The sequence below is a fragment of the Harpia harpyja genome, chromosome 4, assembly GCF_026419915.1.
Source record: "Harpia harpyja isolate bHarHar1 chromosome 4, bHarHar1 primary haplotype, whole genome shotgun sequence".
Lineage (NCBI taxonomy): Eukaryota > Metazoa > Chordata > Aves > Accipitriformes > Accipitridae > Harpia > Harpia harpyja.
The window spans coordinates 42,885,250-42,912,428 of NC_068943.1; the positions used below are offsets into that span (position 1 = coordinate 42,885,250).

General features: G+C 40.7%; 1 protein-coding gene across 1 annotated transcript; it reads right to left on the bottom strand.

Annotated features, from left to right (window-relative positions):
- Positions 1-5,676: 5,676 nt before the first annotated feature.
- Positions 5,677-26,817, bottom strand: ATP12A (ATPase H+/K+ transporting non-gastric alpha2 subunit). The gene is made up of 23 exons (XM_052786457.1): positions 26,583-26,817; positions 24,461-24,604; positions 22,907-22,966; positions 21,805-22,008; positions 21,106-21,219; positions 20,814-20,948; positions 20,162-20,279; positions 19,231-19,499; positions 18,185-18,383; positions 17,585-17,694; positions 16,708-16,842; positions 16,253-16,445; positions 15,590-15,765; positions 14,408-14,544; positions 13,538-13,688; positions 11,217-11,385; positions 10,358-10,512; positions 9,613-9,736; positions 9,102-9,247; positions 8,321-8,454; positions 7,270-7,371; positions 6,521-6,612; positions 5,677-6,337 (listed from the first exon to the last, which is right to left on the bottom strand). Exons 1-23 carry the CDS (start codon positions 26,589-26,591, stop codon positions 6,309-6,311), a joined length of 3,105 nt encoding a protein of 1,034 aa, XP_052642417.1. The 5' UTR covers positions 26,592-26,817; the 3' UTR covers positions 5,677-6,308.
- Between the last annotated feature and the right edge of the window lie 362 nt (positions 26,818-27,179).

Consider the following 27,179-nt stretch of genomic DNA (forward strand, 5'->3'; position numbering starts at 1 on the left):
ATAGCATCTCGCAGGTAACAAATGGTAGCTCATGTTGCTGTGGGAATTATGGTTAGTCCAGAGAATCTGCTAGGTAGACAACTGCTGGGGGTAAATACCTTTGCATCCAGCATTTCTATGTTTATTTGGTTTTCATTTATGGCCTCAGATTTTGCACCTTCATATTAAAACTCTTCCTTCAGTTTAAAAATAAACTTCACAATGTGGAGTGGAAGGAAAGTCAATTACAGTCTGGGCAAGAAATTGAGTGTCATTATGAATGCAAATGACATTGTGCTTTCTGGTGCTGTTACCTGGAATTAGATGGATTGAGTGATTGTGGGGTGTACAGTGCTGCCAAAAAATATCTGCTCCCAGGGCATCTTTCACACTGGTGGGTCTGGACTAGTTTTTCAGTCATTGCAGAATAATGTTTTGGAAAAAGTTCATGAACTGACCTGGTTAAAGCAAGTGTAATAGGGTGTGACTTAGGAGAGGGTGTTTTTCCTCTGTGAAAATCTCTAGTATCAGAAGAAATTAATGCAGCCAGCTTAACAATGTCTGAGAGTTTTTGTCAGAGGATGAGGCTGGAACAAATCATTGGGGTCCCTCTCTAAATCAGGATGCCCTAAACTGTGTAATGCTAAAGAAATTTCTGAGACTCTGTCAAGGCCCAAGAGTGGCACCGTAATCACACTCTGTAAGCGTAATGTTGTCTTTCTCCTTGTGGCTTACATACGTGTTTACATGAGTTTATTTTGCTACGTGACACATCTGCAGTAAGGCCCTTGAGAATTTGTTACGGTCATGAGTAGCCAGCCCAGAGTTCTTTGTATGGTGGTGCACCAGCAGTAATCTCTTGAATTACAAGAATAAAGGGACTGTGAGTTGGGTGTGTCTTTCTAGCATCACTGTGATCATTTCTATTTTCAGTAAGCGTTGCCACTGTAGTGGGAACAGCAGTTGTCTGCAAATGTTTGCAGGAGAAGATTTTCTGTGTTTTCCTTCCTCTTCTAGTGGAGGTACACATGGGCCTGCAGTGTCATGCTGTTTGCTGAAGGGGTTCCTTGCACCAGAGGCGGTGCCGCCGGAAAAGGTAATAAGAACAGTTTTCACTGTGTAATTTTGCTACAGTTTTTGTTTCAAAATGCAAACCCTGCCTAGGAGTTAATGACAGTGAACACACTCTCCCCACCTCATAGGAATACAAGTCTTGACTGTGTATTCCTCCAGTCTTCACTGAAATGTCAACATCGCAAGCTCTCAAACAATTCTTCAGCTCTTGCATTGTATTATGTGGTTAAAAATGTAATACTGAGAATTTCTAGTTGCTAGTCATTTTGAGAGGGGATGACTATCCTACAAGGTCTACAGAACTGCTTTACAGAGAAGGGAATGTGCTTTACATATAGTTGTCACTGGAAAGTCTACATACTACACTTAGATATTACGTGTGTGTCTTCTGTTCCTGCCAAAATCAGTTTTGTGTTTGAGCATAAGGGAAAATTCAGACCTGCCACACATAAGAACTTTAGCTCTTACACAGTTATGGTAAGAGGTAGGTATTATTATTTGTTACCATCTTGAAGCTTGACTCACCCCAAGATAAATTGCTCATAACTCTGACTTGTTCAAAATCTGTGTGTTAGGAAGTATAATATAAAATCCCACTGTCTAGTTCTAGTATGAAGACTTGTTATGAGTAAATTTTTGATCAACACACTAACAAGACCACGAGACAGACCTGACAGAGAAACTAGTACAATTTGCCTACCTAAACAGCTTTTTACATACTGCATTGCACAGCAGTTTTTGCCATCCTTAAATTCTCCCTTTCTCCTTTACTGCGGAGTAGCACTTTGCCTTAAGCCAGCTCTCCCTTTTCATCTTGCTTGCCTCTTGACCAGAATGCACGAGTTGTCTAGTAACATAGCAGGTGAAAGGGGAAAGGTGTTTGGGTTTTTTGGAGGTAGGAGGGGGGGAGATGGTGAGAGCTAGTTTGAACTAGAGAAAACTGTGCAAAGAAGCTGTTGTTAAAAGAAGCAAAAGGAGGTAAAGGAAAGTTGTGAAGTTTAGCGTAATCAGTGGGGACATCTGACCTGTCTAGTCTGGCTGAGGCTGGAGCAAGAAAGCAGAGTTTTGTGTTAAAGAAAGATTTTTTCAGTTTATGAGCTAGTAAATTAACTCTTGGCATGCTTGCAACATAGTTGTAGGCACAAAAGAAACAGCCTGCTTTGAAGGTATATTAACTTACAGTTCAAAATATGCTTCTCTCCTTTGTGTTATTGCTACTTACTTGACTGAGGCAGAGCAATGTTTATTCCTGTTGAGGCTGCAGAACTCACTAAAGGAATTTACAAGTAAGAACTGAGTGGAAGAATTACATTTTCTTTTTGGTTTAGTATTTAGCACAGGAGTATTTCTCATGGTCCATGCCGATGGTTCCTACATGTTTTCTCACCACTCAAATGATAATAATAATAATAATAATAATAATGTTGGTGTGCATGTAGTAGTAAGAAACCTACGCAAGGCTGAAGGCTCCTTAAGTTAAAGACCATGCAAGACTAAATGAAAAAGCAGTACATAGACCTGATGAGGAAAGTAAATTATCTTCCTTCCCAGCCTGCCAGCTCAGTTTTTTAGATTGTGGATTACAGTGTGTGTATTCTGCCCAGGTTTGGAATGTAACTGAATGTCTATAACAGTTTTGATTTGGGAGGCACTAGAACATGAAGATGCCATGCCATGCTGTGGTGAATATCTTTAACCTGCTCACAATTGGGTTACAAAACAGATTAAATGGAATAAATGATGCAGCAGTAAGTGTAAGAATTGATGTGTGATATTGCCGCTTAATAACCTATTATGAGATTGGAGGGGGTTGCTTGTGTGTGTATTTGAGTAGCTTCAGCTTGCAACTGGATTGTACCACCTTCTTTGCACTTTTCCTTGTGAATAGTCTTAACTTTGTTTGATGGGTACAGCAACGTTCTCTGAGTTTGTTGGGTTAAATGAGGCCTGTGTTTGAGGACAGTTCCACATTTGCTTGCATCACATACCATAACCTCATGCCTTAGTTAGGTGTCAACAAAGGATGGTTATACTGGACCGGGAGGTCCTACCCGCTGTTTCCCGCATGTGCTGTTATGCAATGACCTGTCTTGTCCTGTGCAGTAATTCCCAGACTTACTAGTTCTAACAAACATTATGCATGCCAGTGAGCAAATGTAGGATTCATTCCTTCCACGCCTATGGCCTGTTTGTCCGTTTTACCTTAATGGTTTTGAGATCTTTTGTAATACTGGAAAATCTCTTAGATTTAGAAACAGTGAATCTGTTCTTAGGTGTTCATGGGCTTTGCCCTTCTTGGAAATGATGCTAATCTTCTGATTTCTTAACTTGTCTTTTCAGTTGCTTTACACACCTCTGATTTGGACTTTCTGCTCAGGCATTGATACAGTAAAACAGATGGCAAAGTACATCTTGTCCTCTCAAAGAAAATGTTGGTGCAATGGAGTCACAGGCAGCCAAACTATGGAGCTGTTAGGTTGCATACTACTCTTAGCCTCTGAAGAGGGCTTTGAACTAAAGCAACATTTGAAATGCAAAGGAGCATTTGTTGGCAACTCTTGTTCAAAGCAAAACTGACCCTAGAGGTACCAGAGCAGACTATTTCAGAGTCATTGCTGGTTTTCAGGTTTTTGCTCCAGACCATCCACTGCCTTTTTTTTTTTTCTGTTACTGATCATCTTGGTGGCTTTTTTCCCTAAAATGATTATACATGTGGGAAATGTGATGCCGCAATTCCTCCCTACTCACTTTTGCACAGAGGGGACGGGGAGACATACATTTGCTAGTTTTCCAGATATTACTATGACAGAATTCTTTTCTCTCAGGAGCATATGTTGATGCTAAAATGGATGCATCACATCCATCTTTTAAATCTTCTTCTCAAAACTTTTTTTTTTCTGTCTGCTGTTGAGTTTTTTCCAGCTTGCATTACTTCGTTTCGTCCTGATTTCTTTGTTTGACTCTTCTTCAAGCCAAGGACATCTATGTGTCAAAGTTCTCTCTGATACTGGGGAGGATACATGTGTCACACAAAGCCTGAATGGTTTGTGATACGGTAAAAGAATAATGTTCCTAGAAAAATAATGAAGAAACTGGATTAGCTTCCAGTGTTCCAGTTATAACACTGTCACTTGGCTCTGAAATCCTGGAAAATTCCTCTTCTGTAGCTCTGTGGTTTTGTCAGTCTCTTTTGCTGTGTTGCAAGATTCTGAGATTCTGTGTATACAATTTCATAAGTATGTTTTTGTTTTGCATTAGCAGCAAAATATGTTGACTGTGAATGTAGTCAGAGGTGCTGAGGTACTCCAAGTAACAAAGGGAGGGCCAGAAACAAAACTGCAGTCAGGCTGGCAGTGTTTAGAGATAGTACTCTCCTCTTCCAGAGTGATGTGTTTATGAGGTGGTAAGTATCAGGAGTTAGAGCACAACAAGAGAAATTTCTTTTTGTACAAATTTCTTGTAGATCTGGTCTTTGACCAGTGGGAGAAAACAGACTCTTTAGATGGTTTTACAGAGCAACCGCTGCATTTCTCAGTGCTTTTAGAATTTTGTATATTCTGTGAGTGAACAGCCTCACCAGTTATCTTTCCCACAAGTTTTTTCAAGAAAATGTATTTTGTTTTCGAAGTAAACCAAACATAGCTATATTCTTTCCCGGTTCTGTGCAGTAACCACCCCCACATTGTGCAAAAACTGCCCCCCGCTTCTTCCCTCTTCTGTCTATGTTTGAACATGTTGTTTTGGTTAAGGACTGCAAATCTATAGACGATGGAAAGTGGGTTATGTTGCTCGCCTATATAGCTTCTCCTCATATTTTTCCTGTCTTTTAAGCAGAAGAGAAATCAGTCCTGACTACTGACAGATGACAAGGTGTTGAAATGAGTCAGCTTGGCACCTCACGTACTTGTTGGTGTGTTACAGGGTTGCATTACCAAGTTAAAAGCGGCACATATATCTGGAATTTGGACTCACCCATTGTTTACGTGCTTATTCTTTGTCGCTTTTCCTCCTTCCTTTATAATTCCTCTCCTTTGTGTTTATATGTGAAAAACACTGATATCCGGTGTAATTGATACTCAGCGTAATGCCCATCCAGGTATTAAGGAGAGGAGTTGTGAGAAGGAAGGCTCACAAAATGCAAAGTAGTTTCTAGCACATAAGGGTGTGGACTTTTGGGAATGGGCAGTCTTTAGGCTGGAGAACACTCTTCTTGTTCCCCTCCCTCAGTTCTTCTCTTGATTTCTTTCTTGTTGGCAATCCTTCTTGCCATTTGCTACAACAGGAGTTCTCTTTCTGCCCCTGTTCTCTAAAGCTTGTCTAGACTTGCATTTAAATGTGAAATATCAACATACATTATTTATCATTTGCTTTAAAATTCGTAAAGCCTTTGTCTAAACAAGATGTGGTACCTACTGGTTCTTGCTAAAATGACCATATTAAAGACCTGGTTTCAAATAGAACTTTAACTGCGCCTATCTAATGCATACTGAGGTCTATTTTGCCATAGAAATTGTGGCCTTTGGAAAGTGAGTATTGGATTTGGTATCTCAAAGTGTTCAAATCGACTGGTTGTGTCTTGGTTTTCAAGATGTGTTTATCAAAACTGAACAGGTATTTGAAATATGTTAGTCTGTTAATGGGGGCAGAAAAAGCAGGTATGCACTTCTTTCCTCTTTGACCTGGCAGAAGTTAGGTCCTTTCCTGTTCTACTCAGTTTCTCTAAGTCTTTATAAGAAAATAAGATGGAGAACTGTTTTCTAGAAAAAGTTTTATTATCAAATTATTCCTATACAGCATTTCTACCCTTGGTAAGGTAATACAGACCTATATATGTACTCGCTTGGAATTCAGTTCCACCAAAAAAAGAAAATCGGCAAAACCAACACTTTTAGTGCAAATTAATGCCTTAGATTATATGGATTTTGTCCTCTTTTTTTTTTTCCTTTACACGTGTTTTCCTCTCGGAGTGCTCTCCAAGTTCATCTTTGAATGAGGGAAAATTGTGCTTGTTACAAAAATAGGTAGCATTTAAATTTCTAGACAAGTGTCAGCTTTACAGTACAGTGGGAGGTAACTTATCAACCTCTAAAGTCCTTATTTCTTCATTAAATTCATGAAATTTTTTCACCCCCTCATGAGGCGAATCCATGCTTGATATTGCACAGACAGGACATAAAAGCAGCAGCAGCAGAGGCTGTGTCAGGTGAGGAAGAAGCTCTCCACAAGGAGGAAGATGACCAGTGATAATGATTGTTTCAATAATACATGTTCTTGTCCCACCAGCCTGCAGTAGAAGAGAGGCGGTGAAATCAGTTATTTTTTCTTCAGAGAGGAAAAGTAATCATTGGGAACAAATGGTCCATTTTTAAGCAGTCCACCTGTCAGCAGCAGCTAAGGTAGGTGTATGAGTGAAAGGGTAGGAAAGGACACCTTACGTTAAAACACTAAACTAGAAAAATCTACTTACTTCCTGGGTATCTCCTGATAAACAGCTTGCGGACTTCATCATAGACCCATATCAATATGGCGAATGGTACAGCCACAAACCAATACTGAAACCTGGGAGTGGGAGAAGAGGTTCTCTTTCAGAAGCATCTAACCACTCAGCTGAATTTCTGGGGTCTCTGTCTATGCTATTTGGTGTCACTAAAAGAGAATCTGGCTGCTTTTTTTTTTTTCTTTTTCTTAATTTAAGCACTCAAATGGTTAGAAATAAGATGATGTGCATGTAAGCCTCCCAATCTTAAGTAGTTACTGAATTAATTTATTCCAGATACTATTCAGAAGGAAATGTTGCCTGGTGGTATTACAGTCTCTGAAGATGGTAGAAAAATGGAATGTTTCTGATAGTGATATATTTAAAATAAAAGTTGCTTGCATAAAATTAAGTTAAGTGCTATCTAATCTCACCAAAATATTGGGGATCCTGGAAAAAATATTAAAATGTTTGTTCTACACAAGTAGGATTCTGGATCCTCAGTAGTAAATCTAGTAGAAAAAGTAGTGCTTTTTTTTTTTGCAGAAACTATGAAAATAATGCCCTTTTTGGTCAAGAAGTTGTCCACCCTGTTCTTCACAATGAATATTGTTAAATATTTATCCTTGAATTGTGCTGCGTGGGCACCCTGCTCCCATTTGTCTGTTTTTGGCAGAATGGTAAGTCCATGTCTCTTTATACATGGAGGGCAAGAGTAGTAAGCTAGCATCAAAACTCACCTCAGCGGTGTGAAGTTCAGGGCTGTAACATGTCCAAGACCATAGGTAAGAATCAGAGCAATTCCTATCTGGGAAAATATACCTACCCAGATGACTTTGTTCCTACAAGAAAACCAAAGAGGAAGGGTTACATGCCTCTGTCCATGTATAAAAACCTGATGCCACAGCATAATGCAAAGGCTGTGCCACTTTCAGAATTGTGGTCGTGCTCTGGTAGCTGGCTTGAATGATCTGCCTCAGCTGATGAGCACTGCAGAGACAGTAGCATGAGATGGGTGGTAGACTCTGTAGCGCTGTCTTATGTTGCATGTGTGTGTGTCTTTCCTGGTAGCATTCCTGACCTACCTAGATTAAAGCAAGCTTTAGGTAGACATGCAGTGCGCATTAGTCATGTCTTCTAGTTGCACTGTGAATGTGCGCATTGTGACTCAAATGTAAACGTAAGAAGGAAATATACATAAGTGTAGGCTCTGTACCTGCAGATAAAGAAAGGAAAACAATTTGCTTTCCTATCAGAAATACTCTGACTAAACGCCAGCTTTTAAGTGTGGCCTCCATCCCAATAGATAATTTTAACTCCCTGGCTTCCATGGGATTGAAGGGTGCAGAGTGTTTTGCAGAGGGGAGCCAGCACTATCTTAGAGAGTTTGACCAGCTCGTACCTCCTCAGTGGCCAAAGTTATCTCGGATAAGTCCAAATGCACTATCTATTGATAACTACATAAAGAATTTAAGAAAATAATCTAGAGAGGAAACTCCCTTTTTTTGTGGTAAACACTTTGATGAATGGAGAGTTAGTTTTAAGCTGATGCGTTTTCGGAGTAACAAATACAACGTCTTTCTTTAAAGAAAACACGTATCGTGAAGTAGGAAAGGGGGTGGGGGGAGGTGTAATAAAATGTTTGAGATTTGTGATTGCTTGAAGCCAGATTTAGTCTTTGTTCAAAGACTGAATGTGAGTGGGCTAAATCACTGAGCTAACCTTTTTCTAAAATTAGGAGTAGGCTAACTTATCCTCTTATATGTCAGGTGAAGAATCTGCAAAATCTACCTGAAAAGACCCTGCTGGAAAATGGAATTTCTTCGTGTTTTCCTGATGATCAAATCAGCAACTTGCTGAATTGTGATGCTGACAAAGAAGGCAGTGTAGCCAGTCCACTGTAGGTACATCCTCTGGTATTTAGTCTGCAAAGCGAAGGAAAAATCATAGTGTTATATCAGACACTCATATCTTGTGCAAGCGACTGCAAACCTTGATAGCAGGATTTCAGTTAATAAGGTGTAAATGCAGACTTATTCCAGATTTAGTTACATGATGATCAGAGTTTGGCCACTTGTTCTAGTCCGCTAGTTACTGTGGATGAGTCATGAGGCTGAGGCATGAGCCTGGTGTAAGGAGGTATTTATATTGATTTATTAATGGTTTCTGTGTCTTGTGATTTCTGCAGAATGAATGAGGGGGAATGAAGAGTGAAAGGGGGAGGGAGAGTCTGCAAAGTACTTTACAGTAGTGCTGTTCAGAAGCAAGCAGGGCTGAGAGATTATGATGGGTCTAAACATAAATTCCAGAGAAGAAGGTGCATCTCTAGAGGCTTTGAATCAGAAGGCGGCAAACTGTAGAAGAAGGAATGAAAGAATGGACTCTGAGTGAAAGAGCTAGGTGGCAGGAAGCACTAAAGAGTCTATCCTGAGGGACCGTTGGATGAAAACGAATCATTTTTGTGTTTAAATCTCTCTCTCGTTCCCTAATCCTTTATTTTGGAGGAGAATATAGAATTTTTAAGAAACTGTTGGGTGAGAGACAGTGCAAGGATGTTACAGTGCTTCTTTACCCATTCCTGTCCATATGAATCCTCAAAGTCATTAATGGCGTTGTTTTCCCAGTCCACTCGCACGCCAAGCAGTGTGGAAGGTAGGAAACCTTGTTCAGCATACACAGTAAAATAGGTTACAAAGGCTCCCACTGACTGCATGATACCTGCAAAATCAAAGAGGTAGGAATGAGGAACAAGCAAAATTTAGGAGCACTGGGGAATGTGCTGGGTATCAGTGTTCATCTCTCTCATATGGCATGGAATTTGCCATGAGTCTAAAGGTAGTTTTAGAGCTCTTGAGTCTAAAGGTGGTTTTAGAGCTCTTAGTGCTCTAAGGTTCTTGACCTCTGTAGATTAAAAGCCTGTTGTATTGTTGAATAATTAGCAACAGAAGGGAGTTAGTAAGTTTGCCTAGGAAGGCAGAGGAAGGAGTTGAGTTTCAGCTCCCCCTTTTCTAAAAAATGAATCAGCTTGACTCTGTCTTGGTTTGCTGAAACAAGATAGCGTTTCAGAGAACAGGCCAACCTACCGATCTGCAGATAGGAGTATACAGCGAGCTGCTCATTCACCAGCCTGTCTTTCCTTTTGTTACGAGGTCTCCTGTTCATAATATCGCTTTCAGCTTTTTCGTAGGCTAATGCGACAGAGGGGATCTACAACAGAAATAAACCATTAGAGCCTTGGTGGCAACGTTTGTCTGCTTTTCAGATGCTTCTCAGAAAAGTTTCGGTTCTCAAGTGGTTCTGTTGATATACCCTGCCTTTTCAGTATACACAGAGCAAATGAAAGAAGGATCTGTGTAGCACTCTCTTGACATGTATAAAAGATTTGAGGGAAGTCTGAAACTGTTTCATAGGTCTGATGATTATATGACAATACAAAGGGCTAGAGAATACTGAAAACATTAAAGGGTCTTTCAGATCCCTTGGACTGGGCTCTGATGAAATGTCTGGTATTCATCCCTGTAGTAACTGCAGCAATCTGTATGATCTCGTGATTGAAACACACTGTTGTTTTGCACACTGCTGAGTTTTGCTTGTCAGCATGGATCAGAAGTCTTTTCTTTCTGCTCCCCTTCTGCAGGTTTTTTTTCTACTCTTCTTTCTCTATACCTGGCTGCTTTTAATCTAGCCCTCTACTCTTTTTCTAGCTTGCTATTCAGCCGCAGGGTAAGGCAACTAAATCTTCCAGTGTTCTGCGTGTCCCTGTGCACCCAGCCCCTCTCACTTGTCATGATATTTCAGCAGAAAATAACTCAGAAGATGCCAACTTACAATGTCTGTGCCCAGGTCAATGAACAGGATGGTGATAGTGCCAATGGGCATTGGAATGCTGGCAATAATGTAGATGAGAAAGGGACAGAGCTCAGCAATATTCTTAGTCAGGGTGTAGGCAATGGTTTTCTTTAGGTTGTCAAAGATCAGGCGGCCTGGGGGAAAAGGAAGGAAACACTTCTGTAAAAGCTAATTGTCGACAGTGGTTTCCAGAAGGAAGTTAAATTTTTAACTAAATGAAGTGAAAACATTTACTGCTTATGTCTGCTTTTCTCATCTGTTTCCTCATGCGTTTGGGGCTTTTTTTTTTTTAAACTAACCTACCTTCCCTTAGAGCCTTCTGAAAATTCAATTGAAAATAAAAGGAAAATTCAAGGGAAAATAAAAGATCTCATTCAATGAGAAAGATTGAGGAAAAAGTCCTGTTCCACAATACACTGTAGTTTTAATGGAAACCACAAGCTCTTTATGGTGAAAGTAGAGTGGAATGTGTGTTACTGTCATAGGTGGAGCACCGCGATGGTGATGTGCGAGCAAGTAATAGAGTGAAAATGTAGAGAAAACAGTTTGTATCTTTGTGGGCTCAGAACTGCATAGGAACAAGATGGGAACTGCTTTTGCCTAGAGCTCGAACAAGCAGCAATAGCAGACTGATGCTATGTGTGAGAGAGGGGGATGATTTTCTTATTGTCTGTTTGTCATGTGTCTATAAATGGAACTGATTCTTATTTTTTCCAAATATCAAAATCACATTTTCAAATCCAGAAAGAAAAAAGGAGAAGGATCAGGAGAACCCACCAGTGCTGTGTGGCTGTCAGCAGCTTTCAGCTAAGAAAGTGGATAGCAACATTATTTTTACCTTCCTCCACTCCTGTGACAATAGAAGCAAAGTTATCATCCAGCAGTACCATATCAGCTGCATTTTTAGCTGCGTCAGAACCAGCAATACCCATAGCAATTCCAATATCCGCTTTTTTAAGAGCAGGGGAGTCATTGACTCCATCTCCAGTCACGGCAACAACTGCTCCCTGGAACACACAAAAGATTCAGATGTGGGTTTTTTGAAGAGATGGTGCTATCTTCCTCTAAGGACAGTCTGCTCTCGGCACACTCCCTGTGTTTAAATCTCTAGAAGAAAGATGCTGATATGAAGTTCTGAATCGTCTTTGTACCCGCATAAAACATAGCTAGTGATTAGAAAGACGCTAGGTAGGATTAATACAGCAACCTCACACTTTTGTGTGATAGATGTCTGTATCCGAGCTTTGTCATCTAGACTCCCTTCATAGTAGAGAGAAACAGGAAATTCAGGGATACTATTTACTACATTCTAAAGAGTAGGCATCTAAATTAGATGCACTTAAAATGCTATTAATCTGATCATTTCTTTCTGTGGAATAGAAGGGGGCTTAAAAATTTAGACATCTGTCTATGTGTGTACGGTCTATCCCTGTCTGAGCAGACCCAGGCTCATCTCTGGCACTTGTAAGAGATTCAGTTGACACAACATATTCTGTCCTTGTCTTTTTTTCCGCCTTCTCCTGCCTGCCTGCCTGCCTTCTCCTGCCTGCCTGCCTGCCTTCTCCTGCCTGCCTGCCTGCCTTCTCCTGCCTGCCTGCCTGCCTTCTCCTGCCTGCCTGCCTGCCTTCTCCTGCCTGCCTGCCTGCCTTCTCCTGCCTGCCTGCCTGCCTTCTCCTGCCTGCCTGCCTGCCTTCTCCTGCCTGCCTGCCTGCCTTCTCCTGCCTGCCTTCTTTTTTTGAAGTGCTTATAGAATCAGTCAGTTCTTATCTTAATTGTAAATTATGTAAGTCTTCAGTTAGAGATCATTCTTACCCTTATCCCAACAACTTCTGGTCATTGCCAGTCTATGCTAGAATTGAGCTAATGATCCAAAAGATGGAAAACTCTGATTATTCAACTCAGTTTCTTTGCTATCTTCCAATGAAACCATCTACTGCAGATAAAGGTCCTGTTCTAGTTGATGCAAAAGTTCATGGCTTGATAGCAATACAGAGTGTTCCGAGTGGGAAGAAGCCTGACAAACTGATTAATATAAATACTGAATGTCCTGTCCCTGTGGGGATTTAGCATAGTGTCACTACCTATAAATAATGCTATGTACAGAAGGGCTTATAAGCTCTAAGTACTAAACATAGCATGTAGACTGACTGGCTCGACTTGAGGCAGGGAGGGTGTTCCTTTTCATCCTCTAAAGAGCCAAATCTACTGGGAGTGTGGGTGTCTAAGCAGTGCAGAACACATTTACCCCTGTCTACCAAAGGCCATTCAAAAAGAAAATGAGAGATGAAATTGAAAGATTTTAAACCCCCCCCCTTTTTTTTTTTTACTCTCCTGAAAGCAGTTCAGGCTTAAACCCGAAGAGCTGATAATGCTGATTGGAAAGCTTAGCTCTGGCGTAATTACAAAAATAAAATAATGTCTTGTGCTGCATCACCTCTGCAAAGTTCAGGCACAGCAGTAGTGTGTATGCTCTATACATGTCATTTATTTCTCTTCTGCTTCTTGTGCTGGCCGTACTCTATGCTCCTTTATATAATATTGCCCGTGGATGGTACAAACTCTCTTTAAATCCTGCTTTCTGTGGGTTGTTTTACAGTCTTTGAAAGTAATACAGATAAGGCTTGGTCCTACATAAATCATGCTATGACGCTTTGTGGGATTCATACCTTCACTTCTAAACATTCCTGTGGGCGGGAAGCGCACAGGTCTAAATGGCCACAAGAGATAACATGAGAGGATGTGGTAACATGTTGCTTTTATCTGGGTTTAAAGAATTCCTGAGGGAAGGCTCCTTCCCAAACAGTGTACAGTCTTTGCCCAGGAGGCTTTATGTGCAGCACAGCAGCAGCATCTCAGAATTATATGCAAAAGACAGACCCTCGGTACAGCTCCAAGTTAAGCAAACTTAGGAAAAGCTCATTTTTTCAATATGAGTTCAGAGTCTGTAACAGGAATTTGAGTAGCTTGGATGCTGTCCTGACAGTGTTTGTGGCAATCTCTTAGATAATGTTCTTGCACAGTGAAAAGAGCACAAACAGAGCTTAGAGAGCATTGGAAACTGGCTCCCATTCTCTCACCTTGAGGACGATATCTGTGGAAAGCTACTGCCTCATGAATGCCTTATAGCCATATCTGCGTGTAACTTTTTACACCTCTTACCTGCCTTTGGCAGCCTTCAACTATGATCAGTTTCTGTTGGGGTGATGTCCGAGCAAAGACTATCTCTGAGTGGTTACACAAGATTTCATCCAGCTGCTGCAAGCTCATATCCTTCAGCTCCATCCCATTAACTACTGCTGCTGTAGCTTCTCTGTAAGAGCCATAGGAAAGCTGGGTAAATTTTCAAATCAAAAGGCTTAGATAAAAATAGTGCACTCGTAGAATGTATGTGGCTTGATAGTAAGGAAAGCAGCAAATTGAGTTAATTTCAGAAGCATTAGTTGTTAATCAGCAGGTGTTGAATGAAAGCCACTGTACAAATCCAGAGTGAATTACAGTTACCTAGATACAGAGGGGAGTAATTGAAGCTTCCTCCTGAGCAGACATAACAGCAGAAAATGCATTTTAAAGAGGACTCTGAGTGGGAGGATGGGACAGTGGAGGAGGAAGACCTCTTTTCTATAAAGAGCTTTTATCTTTGTCTTATGAGGTTTTTCTTTTCACATTTAATGGGTGAAAGAGGAATTTGGACTGATGGTCCTTAGGTCGTGTGATTCTGAATTTTGCTTTTCGTATATCTGTGTTTTGTCAAATGGGCAGTGACAGCAAAGTCCAACATGATCTGCAAAGTATAATTTGCTAGGACTTTTTTCAAGGGTCAGTGAAGATGAGAGCCACTGATCTAGACACACAGTTATTTAGGTAGAGATGATATGTTGAATGGATACAATGGCTGGGAACGTATCAAGAAACAGAAAAGCAAAAAGCAGCCATGACGTAGAAACGGGCTGTAAAAGCATTGTGGAGGGAGAAGGCATAGCTTTCAGAAAATGAACTCGTAGGTATCCCCTGTACTCTGTTTGCTCTTACCGTCTATTGACTTGCTCAACAGGAATGTTGAGGCGCTTAGCAATATCTTCCACAGTCTCGCTGGTGGCTGAAATGATGCCTACGCTCTTGGCAATGGCCTTAGCTGTGATTGGATGATCACCAGTGACCATGATAACCTGAGGAAGGGACAAGCACTCAGTGTGACAAATGTATATGCAATGGCTGGAGTGAGATAAGGTGAAATATCTATTGTTGTAGACCAGGAAGCAGTTCAGAATCTGAACTTGGAAAGCTGTGCTATGTACATAACAATGACAGATTATTACTATTGATTACTTAGCTCTATATTGACATCTGATCTCTACCTCTTGTTATTGGCCCTATTTTATCAGGGCTGTAAAGGAAGAACTTGTCACAGGCAGCAAGGTTAGAATAATGCAGAATAAAGAAGCCTTTATGTAAGAATTTATATTACTATACTCAAAGGAGAGAGTTCGTTAGAATATTGCATCTTAAAATGGATCTTTGTGACTGAGGTGTTCTGACAGATAAGACGCAGTTGTTTCTTGTTTTTCTTGAAGAACAGTTGCCAGTTGCCAGATCTGTCTTCAGACTACAGAAAATTTCATCAGGGTTGGGACTTGGGATTCATCTCATCTAAGATCGTTAATTCCAAATACCATTTTTCCTTTATTTAGCTAGATTGCCCCTCTGCCTAAGCTGAAGGTTTACTTGTGGGTCCCCGGGAGTGAAATTAGGAGAATTACTGCTTCAGATTCAACTTGAACAGTTTTGAGATTAGCGATGCCTGTGCATAAAAGTTCCTAACAGGTGTAGCCCTGTGTCCTAATGCCTTTTCAAGAATTGCTTCTGTTACCTTACTCTGTTTACAAGCAAGTAATTCTAGCTGGCATGGTTTCTATATTCTAGAAATGGATCTGAGGAGACAGTATCTGACTTTCTCCAAATTTGGATTTCCGGTTTGGGGGTTCCATGTGCTTCCTATAGTCTGATACCCACTTAAATTAAACTGTTTTGCCTCTCGGGGCCTTCAAGTAGTTTCTTTAAGTTACACTTGTAGAATGGTATTAAGGAACGTTTAGGGTTTTGGTAGCTGTTGCTAGAAAGATACTTAATGACAGCATGGTGGAAGATCTTAAAAGCTGTATTATCATGAGTATTTCTGTAGAATCACTGTATTTTTCATTGTAAAATCCCTACCTTGATCCCAGCACTGCGGCATTTTGACACGGCATCTGGCACTGTGGACCGAGGTGGGTCAATCATAGATAAGAGCCCAACAAAGCACAGGTTGGAGGTTGGGAAGTTCATGGAATCTGTGTCAAATGGGTAGGTGTCTGGAAACTCATTTTCAGGCAGGTACAAATGACAGAAACCTGGAAAGAAACTTAGGTTGATGTGACATACAGGAAATAGTGGGAGAAAGAGGAGAGCTTGCTGTGTAGCATCAGGCTTTGCTCTTGTCCATAGAACTCCAGTGCATTAACCATTAACTTTTTATGGAGGTTTTTTTAACCTGCCATTGTAACCTTCACATCAAAGTTCACATAGAGTTGGTGTTTCACGTGGCAAAGCTAGTGATACTGCCAGCAGGGAAGAGTGTTTTCCTTTGTGGACTACTTACAGGTTTTTTTGGCTGCTCAGAGTGGCAGGTCAACATCAGTATAGAGCAGTAAGGGCATCCCTGCCACAGAGAGCTTACAGCACATCAGTGTGGTTTTAACACTCTGCTTAGGTGCCTGTACACTTTCCTTTTTCAACTCTACTGCAAGAGGAATGAAGTCCATATGCAGTGGATTGTACCAAGATTTAAACCCCCATTTTAAACCACAGTTGTCTGATAGTCCCTCTAGTTGGACTTACCCAGCACTCTCTCTCCCATGCCCCCCAGCTCCATGTATGCTGTTTGGAAAGCTTCTGCCTTTTCGCTGTCCAGTGGTTCTTCCTTGCCGTTGATCATGATGGTGCTACATCTTTCTAAAATCCTCTCTGGGGCACCTTTCATCACCAGCAGAAAGCGTTTGTCCTTGGGATCGTCAGTCTCATGAATGGAAAGCTGTGTGCCACAAATATGAATACGTGATCTTCACTTGCATCTAGTTTTGGTCACTTTGCATAGAAGTAACGTTTCCTCTTTTCCACGAGGATATCGTACATTCCATCAAACAGAATGAACTATATTTATTATAGCTTAAATTTCCTCTGTCATTGAATTACCCCATTAAGACTTCCAGGTCACAGATAGTTGCGTTAGACCCAATGATAGAAACAGTTTAAGCTGGAAACAATCTGGCATAATTTCCAAAAATGAGACACACCTGGAATTTGTTGGTAGAGTTGAAAGGAATTTCAGCTACTTTTTTGTTCTGTGCTCTAATATTCATGACGTTACCCAAAATGACTTCTGCAAATTTCAGCAGAGCTGTTTCGGAGGCATCACCTACCACAACTCTCTGTATGCACAAAAGAACAAACAGCTTATAGCACGTATACTTCTGCACTTCCATCAGGAGAGCTTGCGTGATTCTATAACATGTTGTAGGTTTAAGCAGCAATGAATCTACGTTGCTATATTCAAGTTGTCAGAGAAAATTATTACAGTAAAAACTTAGGACAACTGTTTTGCACTTACTGCTACAACTAAGCTACAGCACAGAGATGAAATTAGGGTTTGATTCTGTGAAAGTGCAAGATTTGTGATCACTTTCAGGTTTGTGTGGCAGCTTTGTAATGCAGTTCTAGGGTAGCAGCAGGCATGTACAGGTGAGCTAACTGATGCACAAAATCAAATGACTTTGAGGAAGGCACTGATGGAGTAAACAGTAGAAATCAGGGTTTTGTTCTGGTAGTCTAGTCACCAGAATTTATTATCTTCAGCAGTTGTGTGTAAAGACATTAATTAAGGCATGTTTACCTTTTCTATTTTGCTATATTAAATTAATAGTCTAGTAATTACTAGTGTAGAAATTCTTGCTACTTGAATTGCCTTTTTCCTTATAGGGATAGTTGCTCTTGGCTGTGTGGGTTTTCTTCCCTGTCTTAAACTTTTTGCGAGCGTATAGCAGTAATGGTACTGTAAATAGTAACTTAGAAGATAGGCATGGTAAAGTGGAGGCGATCACTAAAGCCAAACAGAGCAATGCGTATGTATTCTTTCAGAGGAAGAGAAATAAGCTGATGGGTAATAGGCAGTACCTTCATTATTGGGAGATTCTCCTGTCCTGGTCTGAATTCCGCCCGGTTGCAGAGAGTTACAATTTTTGATAATGCTGTCCATGATGGAGAACTTTGATCAAAAGGCTGGGCTGAGAGGAAGCAAAATACACATTGTATCCTTTAGCATATTACCTGACAGAAATAGAAGCTTAAGTTTGAAACAACAGGATTGAATTACTTGCGAAATTGTTCTTTTGAGAGGTTCTGTTACGGAAAAACAATTTGACGCAAACCTTTAAATCTGTCAGTCAGCAGTTCTGGCAAAGTTGCTTAGATCATGTTTCTCTGTTTATTTCCCTACTAAATTTACAGACAGCAGAAGGATTTGGATTAGAACCTCCTCCAGACTTCCTTTCTGTGAGTGGAGTTCAAATATTAATTCTTTTTTTCACATCTCTGCATGACTAAGAAGGGATTTTTCTGTTGCACACTGCACTTCTGTGTGGAAGGAAGACATGTCTGTTTTAGCTATCAAAAGACATTCCCATTGACATCAGTTTGACAGCCGGTGGGTATGAAATATCACAGGTTTGATCCAAGTAGCTGCCCCTTCCCAGATCCCCCCATTGCCATATTTACTTGTTTGATCTTCACTGGTGTCAGCTGAGTAGATCTGATTATCAAACCAGAGGTGAGCAACAGTCATCCTGTTTTGTGTGAGGGTCCCTGTCTTGTCAGAACAGATGATAGAGGTAGAACCAAGTGTTTCTACAGCTTCTAAGTTCTTCACCAAGCAGTTCTTCTTTGCCATCCGCTTGGCTGTCAGAGACAGACTCACCTGGCGGAAGTAAAGAAGTTCAGCTCACTGTTTGTGAGGTAGAGTTACAAAATGATGCAATGAGGTATTTTGTGTCTTTTTTTTTTTTTAGGAAGAGAACATTTTTTTAAAAATTATCTTTAGGTTGATTGCAGTGCTTTTCTTTTCTTTTTTTTTTTTCCTTTTTTAATAACATTATTAAGGTCAGAGGTTTGGCTGTAACTAGCACAAGTACATTTGCCGCTGAGAGGAACCTGCTTGCTGGCTGATAAAAATAAGAATGTCATATCAGTTAAAAGGCTGGTTTAGAAGGAAGAACCTACAATGCAGGGGGAGCTCCTAATCACCAGCTTAATGAATCCTGAAATGATTCTCTTCATTATTGCAGTACTGCTGTTTGTTCGGTTTTGGTGTACTTTAGAGCTAACAGTGTTTAGCAGGTGTGCTGCTTCCCAGCCAGGGATTTTAGTGGTGCCTTCTTTGTGTTAGTGGAATTTTCATGTGACTTTTAGAGTACAAGATCCTCATTTCCAAATAGGAACAGGCTGTGGGGAAATGAGTCACATCATTCTACTGGTTAGCAAATGAGGGAGAATGGTACTTGAAGAACCTTATTTCAAACTGGTTTGTTGTGCTGCAGCTTCTAAGACTAATGGCTCAGTTATGCCAGAATTCTCAAACGAAATGTTTATCCTTTCAGTTTCATGGAAAAAAACACCCTTATTTCAAACTCAACTCAGCCAAGTTACTTAAAAGATAATCTGTTCTTCACTGCTTAGTGTTGCACCCTAATGAACTTAGGAGTGATGAATAGTGGTAATGACCGAAGAACTACGGTGGCAACCAGTGAATTCAAACGTAGACTTACCGTTACTGTGGCTAGCAGTCCCTCTGGCACATTTGCCACAATGATACCTATTAGAAAGATGATGGAGTCCAGAATCTTGTATCGCATAGAAACAGATATAATGAAGAAGAGAACACCAATGGAAATGGCCACTCCTGCCACCAGGTAGACGAAATGTTCTATCTCAATAGCAATGGGTGTTTTCTCGTTTCCTACTCCCGATGCGAGAGAGGCAATCCGCCCGATGACAGTGCGGTCCCCAGTGTTGATTACAATGCCAGTAGCAGTGCCTGCAAAGAAGTAAAAGACTATCAGCTCTGGGAGAGCCTAGTCCTGTTTTCTGTGCCCAGTACTGATTGATGAAGACCCTTCTCAGCCTTAATGTGACTGAGATTTCACGCCAGAATGCAATTCTTCCCCTTAGAAATCTTAAAGCTCTGGTGAAGAGAAAGAAACATGTAAACTATTTTCACTAATTAGTCTTTTTTGCTTGTATTGCAGTAGGAATGAGGTGTTATCCTGGGCATTGTACAGTCTTGTGGCTGATAGTCTGTCAGGTATGACAGACATACCCTTTAGTGCTGAGAGTAAGAACAACAGCTTTATGTGTGCAGAGCCCTTACACAGAAGCATCCACAAGTACTCAGAGGCATCTGCAACTTGACATTCCTGAAGATAATGATGGAAAGACCACAAGGAAATTGCAGTTAATTGATTGTTGCACCCATAACTAGGCTAGGTGTTAAAACAAATGTCTCATTGGTTGATACTAAGTATGACCAGCCCAGTGCTTAAGGCTTTATTTTGGTGTGCTTGGGACAATAATTTCCTGTGAGCAATTAAACCTTTCTGGAATTCCTTGAAGCAGAATTGCTTAAAATGAGTTAGCAGTATTATGCAGCACACTGTAGAGGTGCCATTTCTGGAGGCCCTTTGCTCTGCCTGTACGCACCTTCCACACAGGTGGTGGAGTAGAATGCAATGTTCCTGGTCTCCAAGGGGTTCTCATGGGTGAAGTCACAGGAACGAGACTGCGGTTCTGATTCCCCTGTGAGTGAAGAATTGTCCACCTTTAATGAAATGGAGACATGCCCATATTAAAGTTAGTAATATGCAGTTATGTCTAGCCCAGAGGGCAAGGTGGCAGCACATTTAATAATCGGTGACGGGGCCATAATCTTTCGGTGCCTTTTCTCTGAGAGAGCTGCCGTTGTCACTGAGAGAATCTCTAATGTTGAGTTCGGTCAATGTTGTGTGTGTGTCTATCGGTGTGATTTTCAGTAGCAGCCTGAAAGAAAACATGGTTTGAAGATCTGCCTCCAGGTCTTTGGAAACACTTAATACTGTATTGGTATTTCTGCCTCTGTCCTGGCAAAGAGCATTGCTAGAACATGGTGTGGACCTAATGGCTTCTTTTGATGTTCAGGGAGTGGAGATGTTAGTCCTAGGTGAGCTGAGCATCATAGTGTTGCTTCTGCACTCTATGATTTAATTAGATCATGTCTAATTAAAGCTCTAAACTTGGGTGCGCAGAAATTCTTTATATGCAATAAAAGTCTCTAAACCATGTTTTTCTGCTTTCCCCGCTTCAAAGTACTGTTTACCTTACAACCCTGAGCAAAGATCAGACGAATGTCTGCTGGGATCCTGTCTCCACCCTTTATTTCCACGATGTCTCCAACCACCAGCTGGTCTGCTGGCAGTTCCTTCTTCTCTGCATCTCTGATGACAAGAGCTTGCTGAAAGACGTAAGTGTGACAAAAATTAGCATTGTGCCATCCTCTAAACCTCGTACCAAGACGTACATTCAAGTTGGGCTTATTGTGCTTTTGTCATTTCAAGGTGCGTTATTAAAATGAACTTTTACCTCAAGTGAAATGCATTGGTTATTCTCACCTGTGGAATCATTTTACTGAAGCTGGCCATGATGTTTGTACTTTTAGCTTCTTGATAGTAAGCGAAGATACCAGTGAGGATGACAACCAGTGCCAGGACTACTCCGAGGTAGAGCTAATCAATAAAAGATATAATTCAGTTAATTAAGACAAGCGTTCAGCAATTTCTCTGCTAGAATAAATCACAGTTCTATATTGTTTCAGGAGACTCTTAAAATGAGGTATTGGTCAGGTTAAAAGACAGTTTAAGAAAAGAACTTTCAAGTTTTGCCCTGCTAATGATCAAGTAAAGCTTTTTGAGTATGAAAAGGGCTTTTAATGGCAAGTTTCGCATCTCTCTAAAAGCCTTCTCCAAACTATACCCGACACAAACCTGAACAAATTATATTCCTAGCAGAGTGTAACTCATAAGGGAATCGGAGTCAAAGACTCCGGAGTCCTTTCTGGACTTTAGTATTGCTCTTAGGCGTACTCAAGTATTATGATTATGGAGTGGTTATAAAACCTTTGGATAGACACTCTTGGACAGAAGTGGTACGTCAGGTATTTGAGCATTTATCAGAAATGTTCAGTAGTAGAGGGAGAGTCCTGAAAGAATAAAAAGCCTCTTTGTAGTTACTGAGTAACTGTGAAGTAGTATTTAAATTACTTAGATTGTCAAAGGGTCAAATACTTACTTTGTGGTTATTCAACTACTTACATTGTCAAAGGGTGATTCAGATCCCTGGGCAAGCTGAATGCCAAATGAAATCCAGGAGAAGACAGCTCCTATCCATAAGAGGATGGAAAACCCTCCCACCATCTGCTTGAGGAACTTAACGATTTCAGGGGTGGCTTTGGGAGGAGTGAGTGAGTTGGGACCATCCCGAGCCAAAATCTCTGCTGCTCTTGCACTGGAGAGACCCTGCAAAAGTAAATGACATGTTTAAAATGAAGTCACGGAAAAACAGATTTTTATCTCAACTCGGAACAAAATTCACACACTGTTTTTTCCTTAAATGTTGTTTGTGTCACAGATCAGCTGCAGTAACCTGCATCTTTGATTTCTAAACTTTCTGATTTCAGAGTGGATACTATTAGTTATCTGCTATGAAGAAACAGGTATTTTGTTACTGGAGCATTGAATTTGGGGCCGTGTCCATTGGGAGTTTTCATTCTGTTGGTTATCTGTCAAGTATACCTGTACTAAGTGTTGGGAAAGCTGGGGAAAAACAGACATCAGTTCTTTTGCTGCTGTTTCTGCATTTCCACAAGACGTTTGTAGTTTATGGGTTTCCTGAAATTCTAGTCTATACTCTGGCCACATTGCAATGCTTTGATATTCGAATGTTAGGTGTCAAAGGGACTTGGGTGTATAGTTTCTCAAATCTAGTGTTTCCTTCAAGATAAAATCATTTCCAGCACGCTCTCTTGCTCTAAATTGTTACAGACGCTGCTGGTGAAAAATGAATTGTAGTGAAATCTAAATACCAGGTAAAAACCTTCGAGAAACTGAGGTCCTGGTACAAACTTTGAGGTCACATTTTGTGCAGGGGTTTTGATTTCAAAACAGTAGATCAGACTTCTTCAGACTTGAGAGAAACTCCAGTTTAAATCCAGGTCAGGGCTGCACGTTAACTTGCTGGTTTAGGCTTTATTGGGAGTTAGTGCATCATACTCATGCATGCATGCATCGCGTACATCTATGTATGAGCCTGTTGATTTGAATGCTTTCCTACTGCTTCTAGGAAGCTTTGGGTAAGCCAGAGGCTAAGTAAGGCAACTGATTCAGGCAGTTTTTTAATGATGCCCTATGGACTTACTTTGTTGATGCTTGTACCATACTTTTCCTCCAGTTCTGAAGTGCTGAGTTTGTGGTCCTCCTGGATTCCAAAAGAGAAAATGATAGTGAGCAGAATGTCAGACTGTTGAAATTTCTATTTCAGGATCTAGAAAATGTTCAAAATGCCTGGATCTCGGACCATGGATCCAGTTGCTAGTATGACATCCCACTTTCATGAATAGACAATACGCAATTTGCATATTGATAAGCAAAATATCTTCCACTGAAAGACGGTATTTTCTTTTGATTTTGAGAGTACTTTTGTAAATAGCTCCCTCCTCCAGCAAATCTGTCACAAGAACAGAGTGGTCTTTTCATGTTAATACTGCTTGCCACAAAAGTCTGTGCTGCTTTTAAAGAGTTCCTCTTTACGTGCTGCAGGGCTCAGGCATTCAGTACCATAGGCAATAAGTTAATAGAAGAAAGCGTGGTGTCAGAATACGTGTGACAACAATCTTTACACTTGATTGACAAGGTAGGGTATGTGAAATTATTTGCCATGGTCTTGTAGAAAGAAGCAGCAGGTTCTAACCACAGTTAAAAAGGGTATGGGAGAGGGAAATCTCAAAGCTCATCTCCTTTCCCTGCAGTAACACCTCTGTGGTATCTTTGACCTAATTATATCTTGTGCCGAACTGAGATTTAGAAGCCAAGAATTTGAGAGATCTCACAATTGTTTTCACAGAATGATTCGTTGGTACTTGGATGAGTCAATTAACTTGTCTGTGCTTTGGTTTCTCTTTAGAAACGTGAGAGTAGTGTTACATCCCCTGGTGGCAAAGATCAGATACACTGAGAATTATTTAGCTAGTACTGGGTAGATCTTGGAAACATGATGGGTAAGCTGATGGCTCATTTTGGGGTTTCCTTACCTTTGAAATACCATCTAGCCCATAAACAGCCTCTCCTTTGAGCTGCTCTCCAAGCAATTGAGAAAAGAGGTCAGTATAATTAGCTTCATTTTTTAGATTGGGAAACTGAAATGTGTAGAGAGGAAGCAACTTTTCCAAGATCAGCCAGCAGGTCACTAGCAAGCTAGAAGTAAAATACAGGTTTCTTGAGCTTAGTGCACTGTCCTTGAAGTACAGTGCAGTTAGTTTGGGGAAGAAAACCTGTGCTTAAAGCTGAGGCATTCTTTTAGATCTACTAGAAATCTCTGGAGCAAAATGTCGTGCTTCTACCTTTCCCTCTGTTTCCCGGCTGACTGTGCAAGTGGCGGTTCACGGGAAATACTGATTACGGTTATTCCATCTGGGGAATAACTCCTCTTTGGGTAGATAATGTTCTGTATCATTGGTGGCTTAATTAAGCCGGAATCATTCTTTCATTATAGGTATGAATCCTGCACAACTTTTTTCTGGCACACTTCAGGAGCGTGAGGAAGCAAATCCTTCCCTGTGTTAGGATTTTCAGTGCAGCATGTCTTCTGTTAAAATGATAGTGCATCGGCATTTCACTCCCCTTCAGTGGACTTCATTCAGACAGTGGGTAGAGGCTGTCCTGCTGGCTGTAATGGGAGCTTAGCAGCACTCACCAGGTCCAGTTCTTTCTTAAGGTCTTCTGCCTTCTTTTTTTTATTGTTGCCTTTTAAGTCTTTGTACTTCTCTTCATCTCCAATCTCTGTTTTTTCCAGATCTTTTGTCCCATAGATCTCAACCGAGTAAACATCGGACTTTTTCTGTAAAAGAAATAAGGTTTTGGCATTGCTGTGAACATCTGCTGGGACTTGAAGGAAGCAGTAAAAAAATGCCACAAACAAGTCAAACTCTGACAAATCTGCTTTTTTTAGACAAGCTACAAATTGCTACTGTCTCTTTCTCCTGGCATCTTAGAGTGCTAGTTCCTGTCTTACCCTGAGATCTCTCCAGCGTGTGTTACAGTAATCATGGTCAGGTCTTCAGCAGATGTAAATTACAGTGATTCCTTTAGAGATGTGCAACACTTTTAGTAGTTTATGGTCTAATACAAAGTGTAGGAATACTGCCCTGGATCTCAGCACTGCTAGTGAAAAGCATTAAGTCATTTATCAGCTCCAAGAGATCGGTGTAAAAGCAAAAGATTTTTAAAAGGAAAGGGGAGGGGAAAAAATATTAATTGATAACTTGGCTGTTCCTGGAGCTTTTTAGATACATGACTTCAAGATGTCAATTTTAATTAAAAAAGAAAAAGAAATTTACACATTTATATTTATGCATTTACACTCGATCATGTAGCAAGAAATGAAGGCAAACACCATACTGGCAGCCAAGGAGAAGCAAGTCTGTCTTTCCACATAGAGCTCAGAACTGGCAGGGAGTTAGCAAACTCTTTACTCTTTTTTGCCTATCTACTATCAGGTGCAGGAAACTGTTAATGTAGGGAAGCTGCCAAACCTCTGACAATGTTTTGCTTTTATTGATAACTTGGGGGTTGTGCTGTTTCCTAACTATAAGTTAATACTGTAGTCTGAAGGGCAAACTTCCTGTGTTGCTAATTTACCAGCTTCTATAATTATAACGTTCCAGATACTAATTATCTTGTAAACTATGTGCCATGCCTTGGAAGAGCTATTGGTTGACCCCATTTCACAGGCTTCCTTACAGATTAACCATCAGAGCTTTATGAGAGTCATACTGGATCTTATCTGATGGTGTGCTTTACTAGTGGGCCAGATGAACTTGTTGGCTGCTGCTGCTGTCTGTCTAATGAGTACATACATACTCTGCAGGGCATTTGTCAGTGTTTGGCCTCCTGCAGAGGTAATATTTCAGATGAGTTGAGAGTAGAGATCTTAATTACATACAGACTAAACCAGAGAGCTCAAGTAATGGAAACAAGGGGGGGGGAAAGGATTGGGACATTTTATTACTTAATACTTTTCTGAACTCAACAGTGGCATCTTATCCTCAGATGCCCTTTAATTAGAGGAATGTTGAAGTCTTGACATTTTATCTTGACGAAGGGAAAAGCTAAGAGCTGGTGAGTCGTTTGGGGGGAGCTAAAAGTCTGAAATCCTTTTCCTAAAGCACTTGAATTTCCTTGGTGATACGTATCCCAGATAAAGGACGTGTCTGTTAAAAGAAGTTCTATTTTTTTATACCTTGCCAAAGGTGCACAATCTGGTTTATTGGGATTTTTCCTTCACTTTCCTCCTTCTCCTCCTCCTCCTGTCTTTAACTATCCCACCCAAAAATCTGTTCAGCTTTTCAAATCCCCAAAAAGTAGAGAGACGAGGAAAGAAAGAAAACTGCTATCTATTGTGAGAACTTAGCAGATGGAGGAGAATAATGAAGAAAATTAATGAAGTTAGTAAAATCTATTGGTCACTTCTATTATCATCTATGTTTACCCTTTAACCTGCAAATTTTCATAAAATCTCAGATTTTGGCATTTGCAAAAGGCGTAGTGTTCATGAAACTGTTGATTATGAAGCTGGCCAGTCCTAGAAGTCTTCCCTATCCAACCTGATCTCTTTACTTTTTAGGATTAGAGGTGCGTACCTATCTACATAGTGAAAATTTTAGTGATTACGCTGGATGCCCAACAGTGTCTAGTATTAGTTCCATTTTTTCACTTAGCTCGTATTTATAATCTATATATGCATATTAAAACTTAAATTAATGCTTGATCTTAAGAAGAAACACGTACGTCAGCAATTCCACGAACAGTGTACTCACCTTTACCATCTTGGTGAGTTTATTCTTTTCCTGATGGAGTGAAACAGCCAAGCTAAAGTCCCTGGACGAAAAGCAAAAGCCCAACTGGAGAATGAAGTGGCTCAGAGCAGTTTTGGCTGTTGGAGTGCCAAAGCTCACAGAGGTAGTTCCCTCGCGGCTGGCAAGCAGACATTAGCTGGAACCCTGCTTGCACTTCAGCATCCTTCAGGCAGGATGAGTTCGTTGTCCAAAGCCTGTAGAGAAAGAGGACTGTTGGCTAGTGCTTTATAAATCGGCATCTTGTGCTGCTACTCCACCCCTCCCCTTCCAGGTCCAGCCCATCTTCTGTTTCACCTGTAGTAGGTGGAAAAATACCGCAGTAATGGGCATGTGGGTTTCAGGTCAGATAGTTTCTAATTATTCCTTTGTAGTGTTTGCTCATAACTAGGGAACAGGTGTATTACTCATCTTGCTAGAAGCAAAGAGTTTTCTTCAGAGACTTTCCAGCACTCAACTCCCCTTATGATTTCCAGCTGTTGTGGGGCAACGTACAGTGGGGTAGAGGAAGTCTGTGCACATTTTGTCTTGCCTATTTACATGATGTTCTGTTTGCCTGCC

Coding starts and splice junctions, on each gene's coding strand:
- ATP12A (XM_052786457.1), bottom strand. Junction 22,967..24,460: donor TTAAGAAAGAACTGGACCTG/GTGAGTGCTGCT, acceptor TTTGGAATCCAG/GAGGACCACAAACTCAGCAC. Junction 16,446..16,707: donor ACTCTACCAACAAATTCCAG/GTGTGTCTCATT, acceptor TGTGGCACACAG/CTTTCCATTCATGAGACTGA.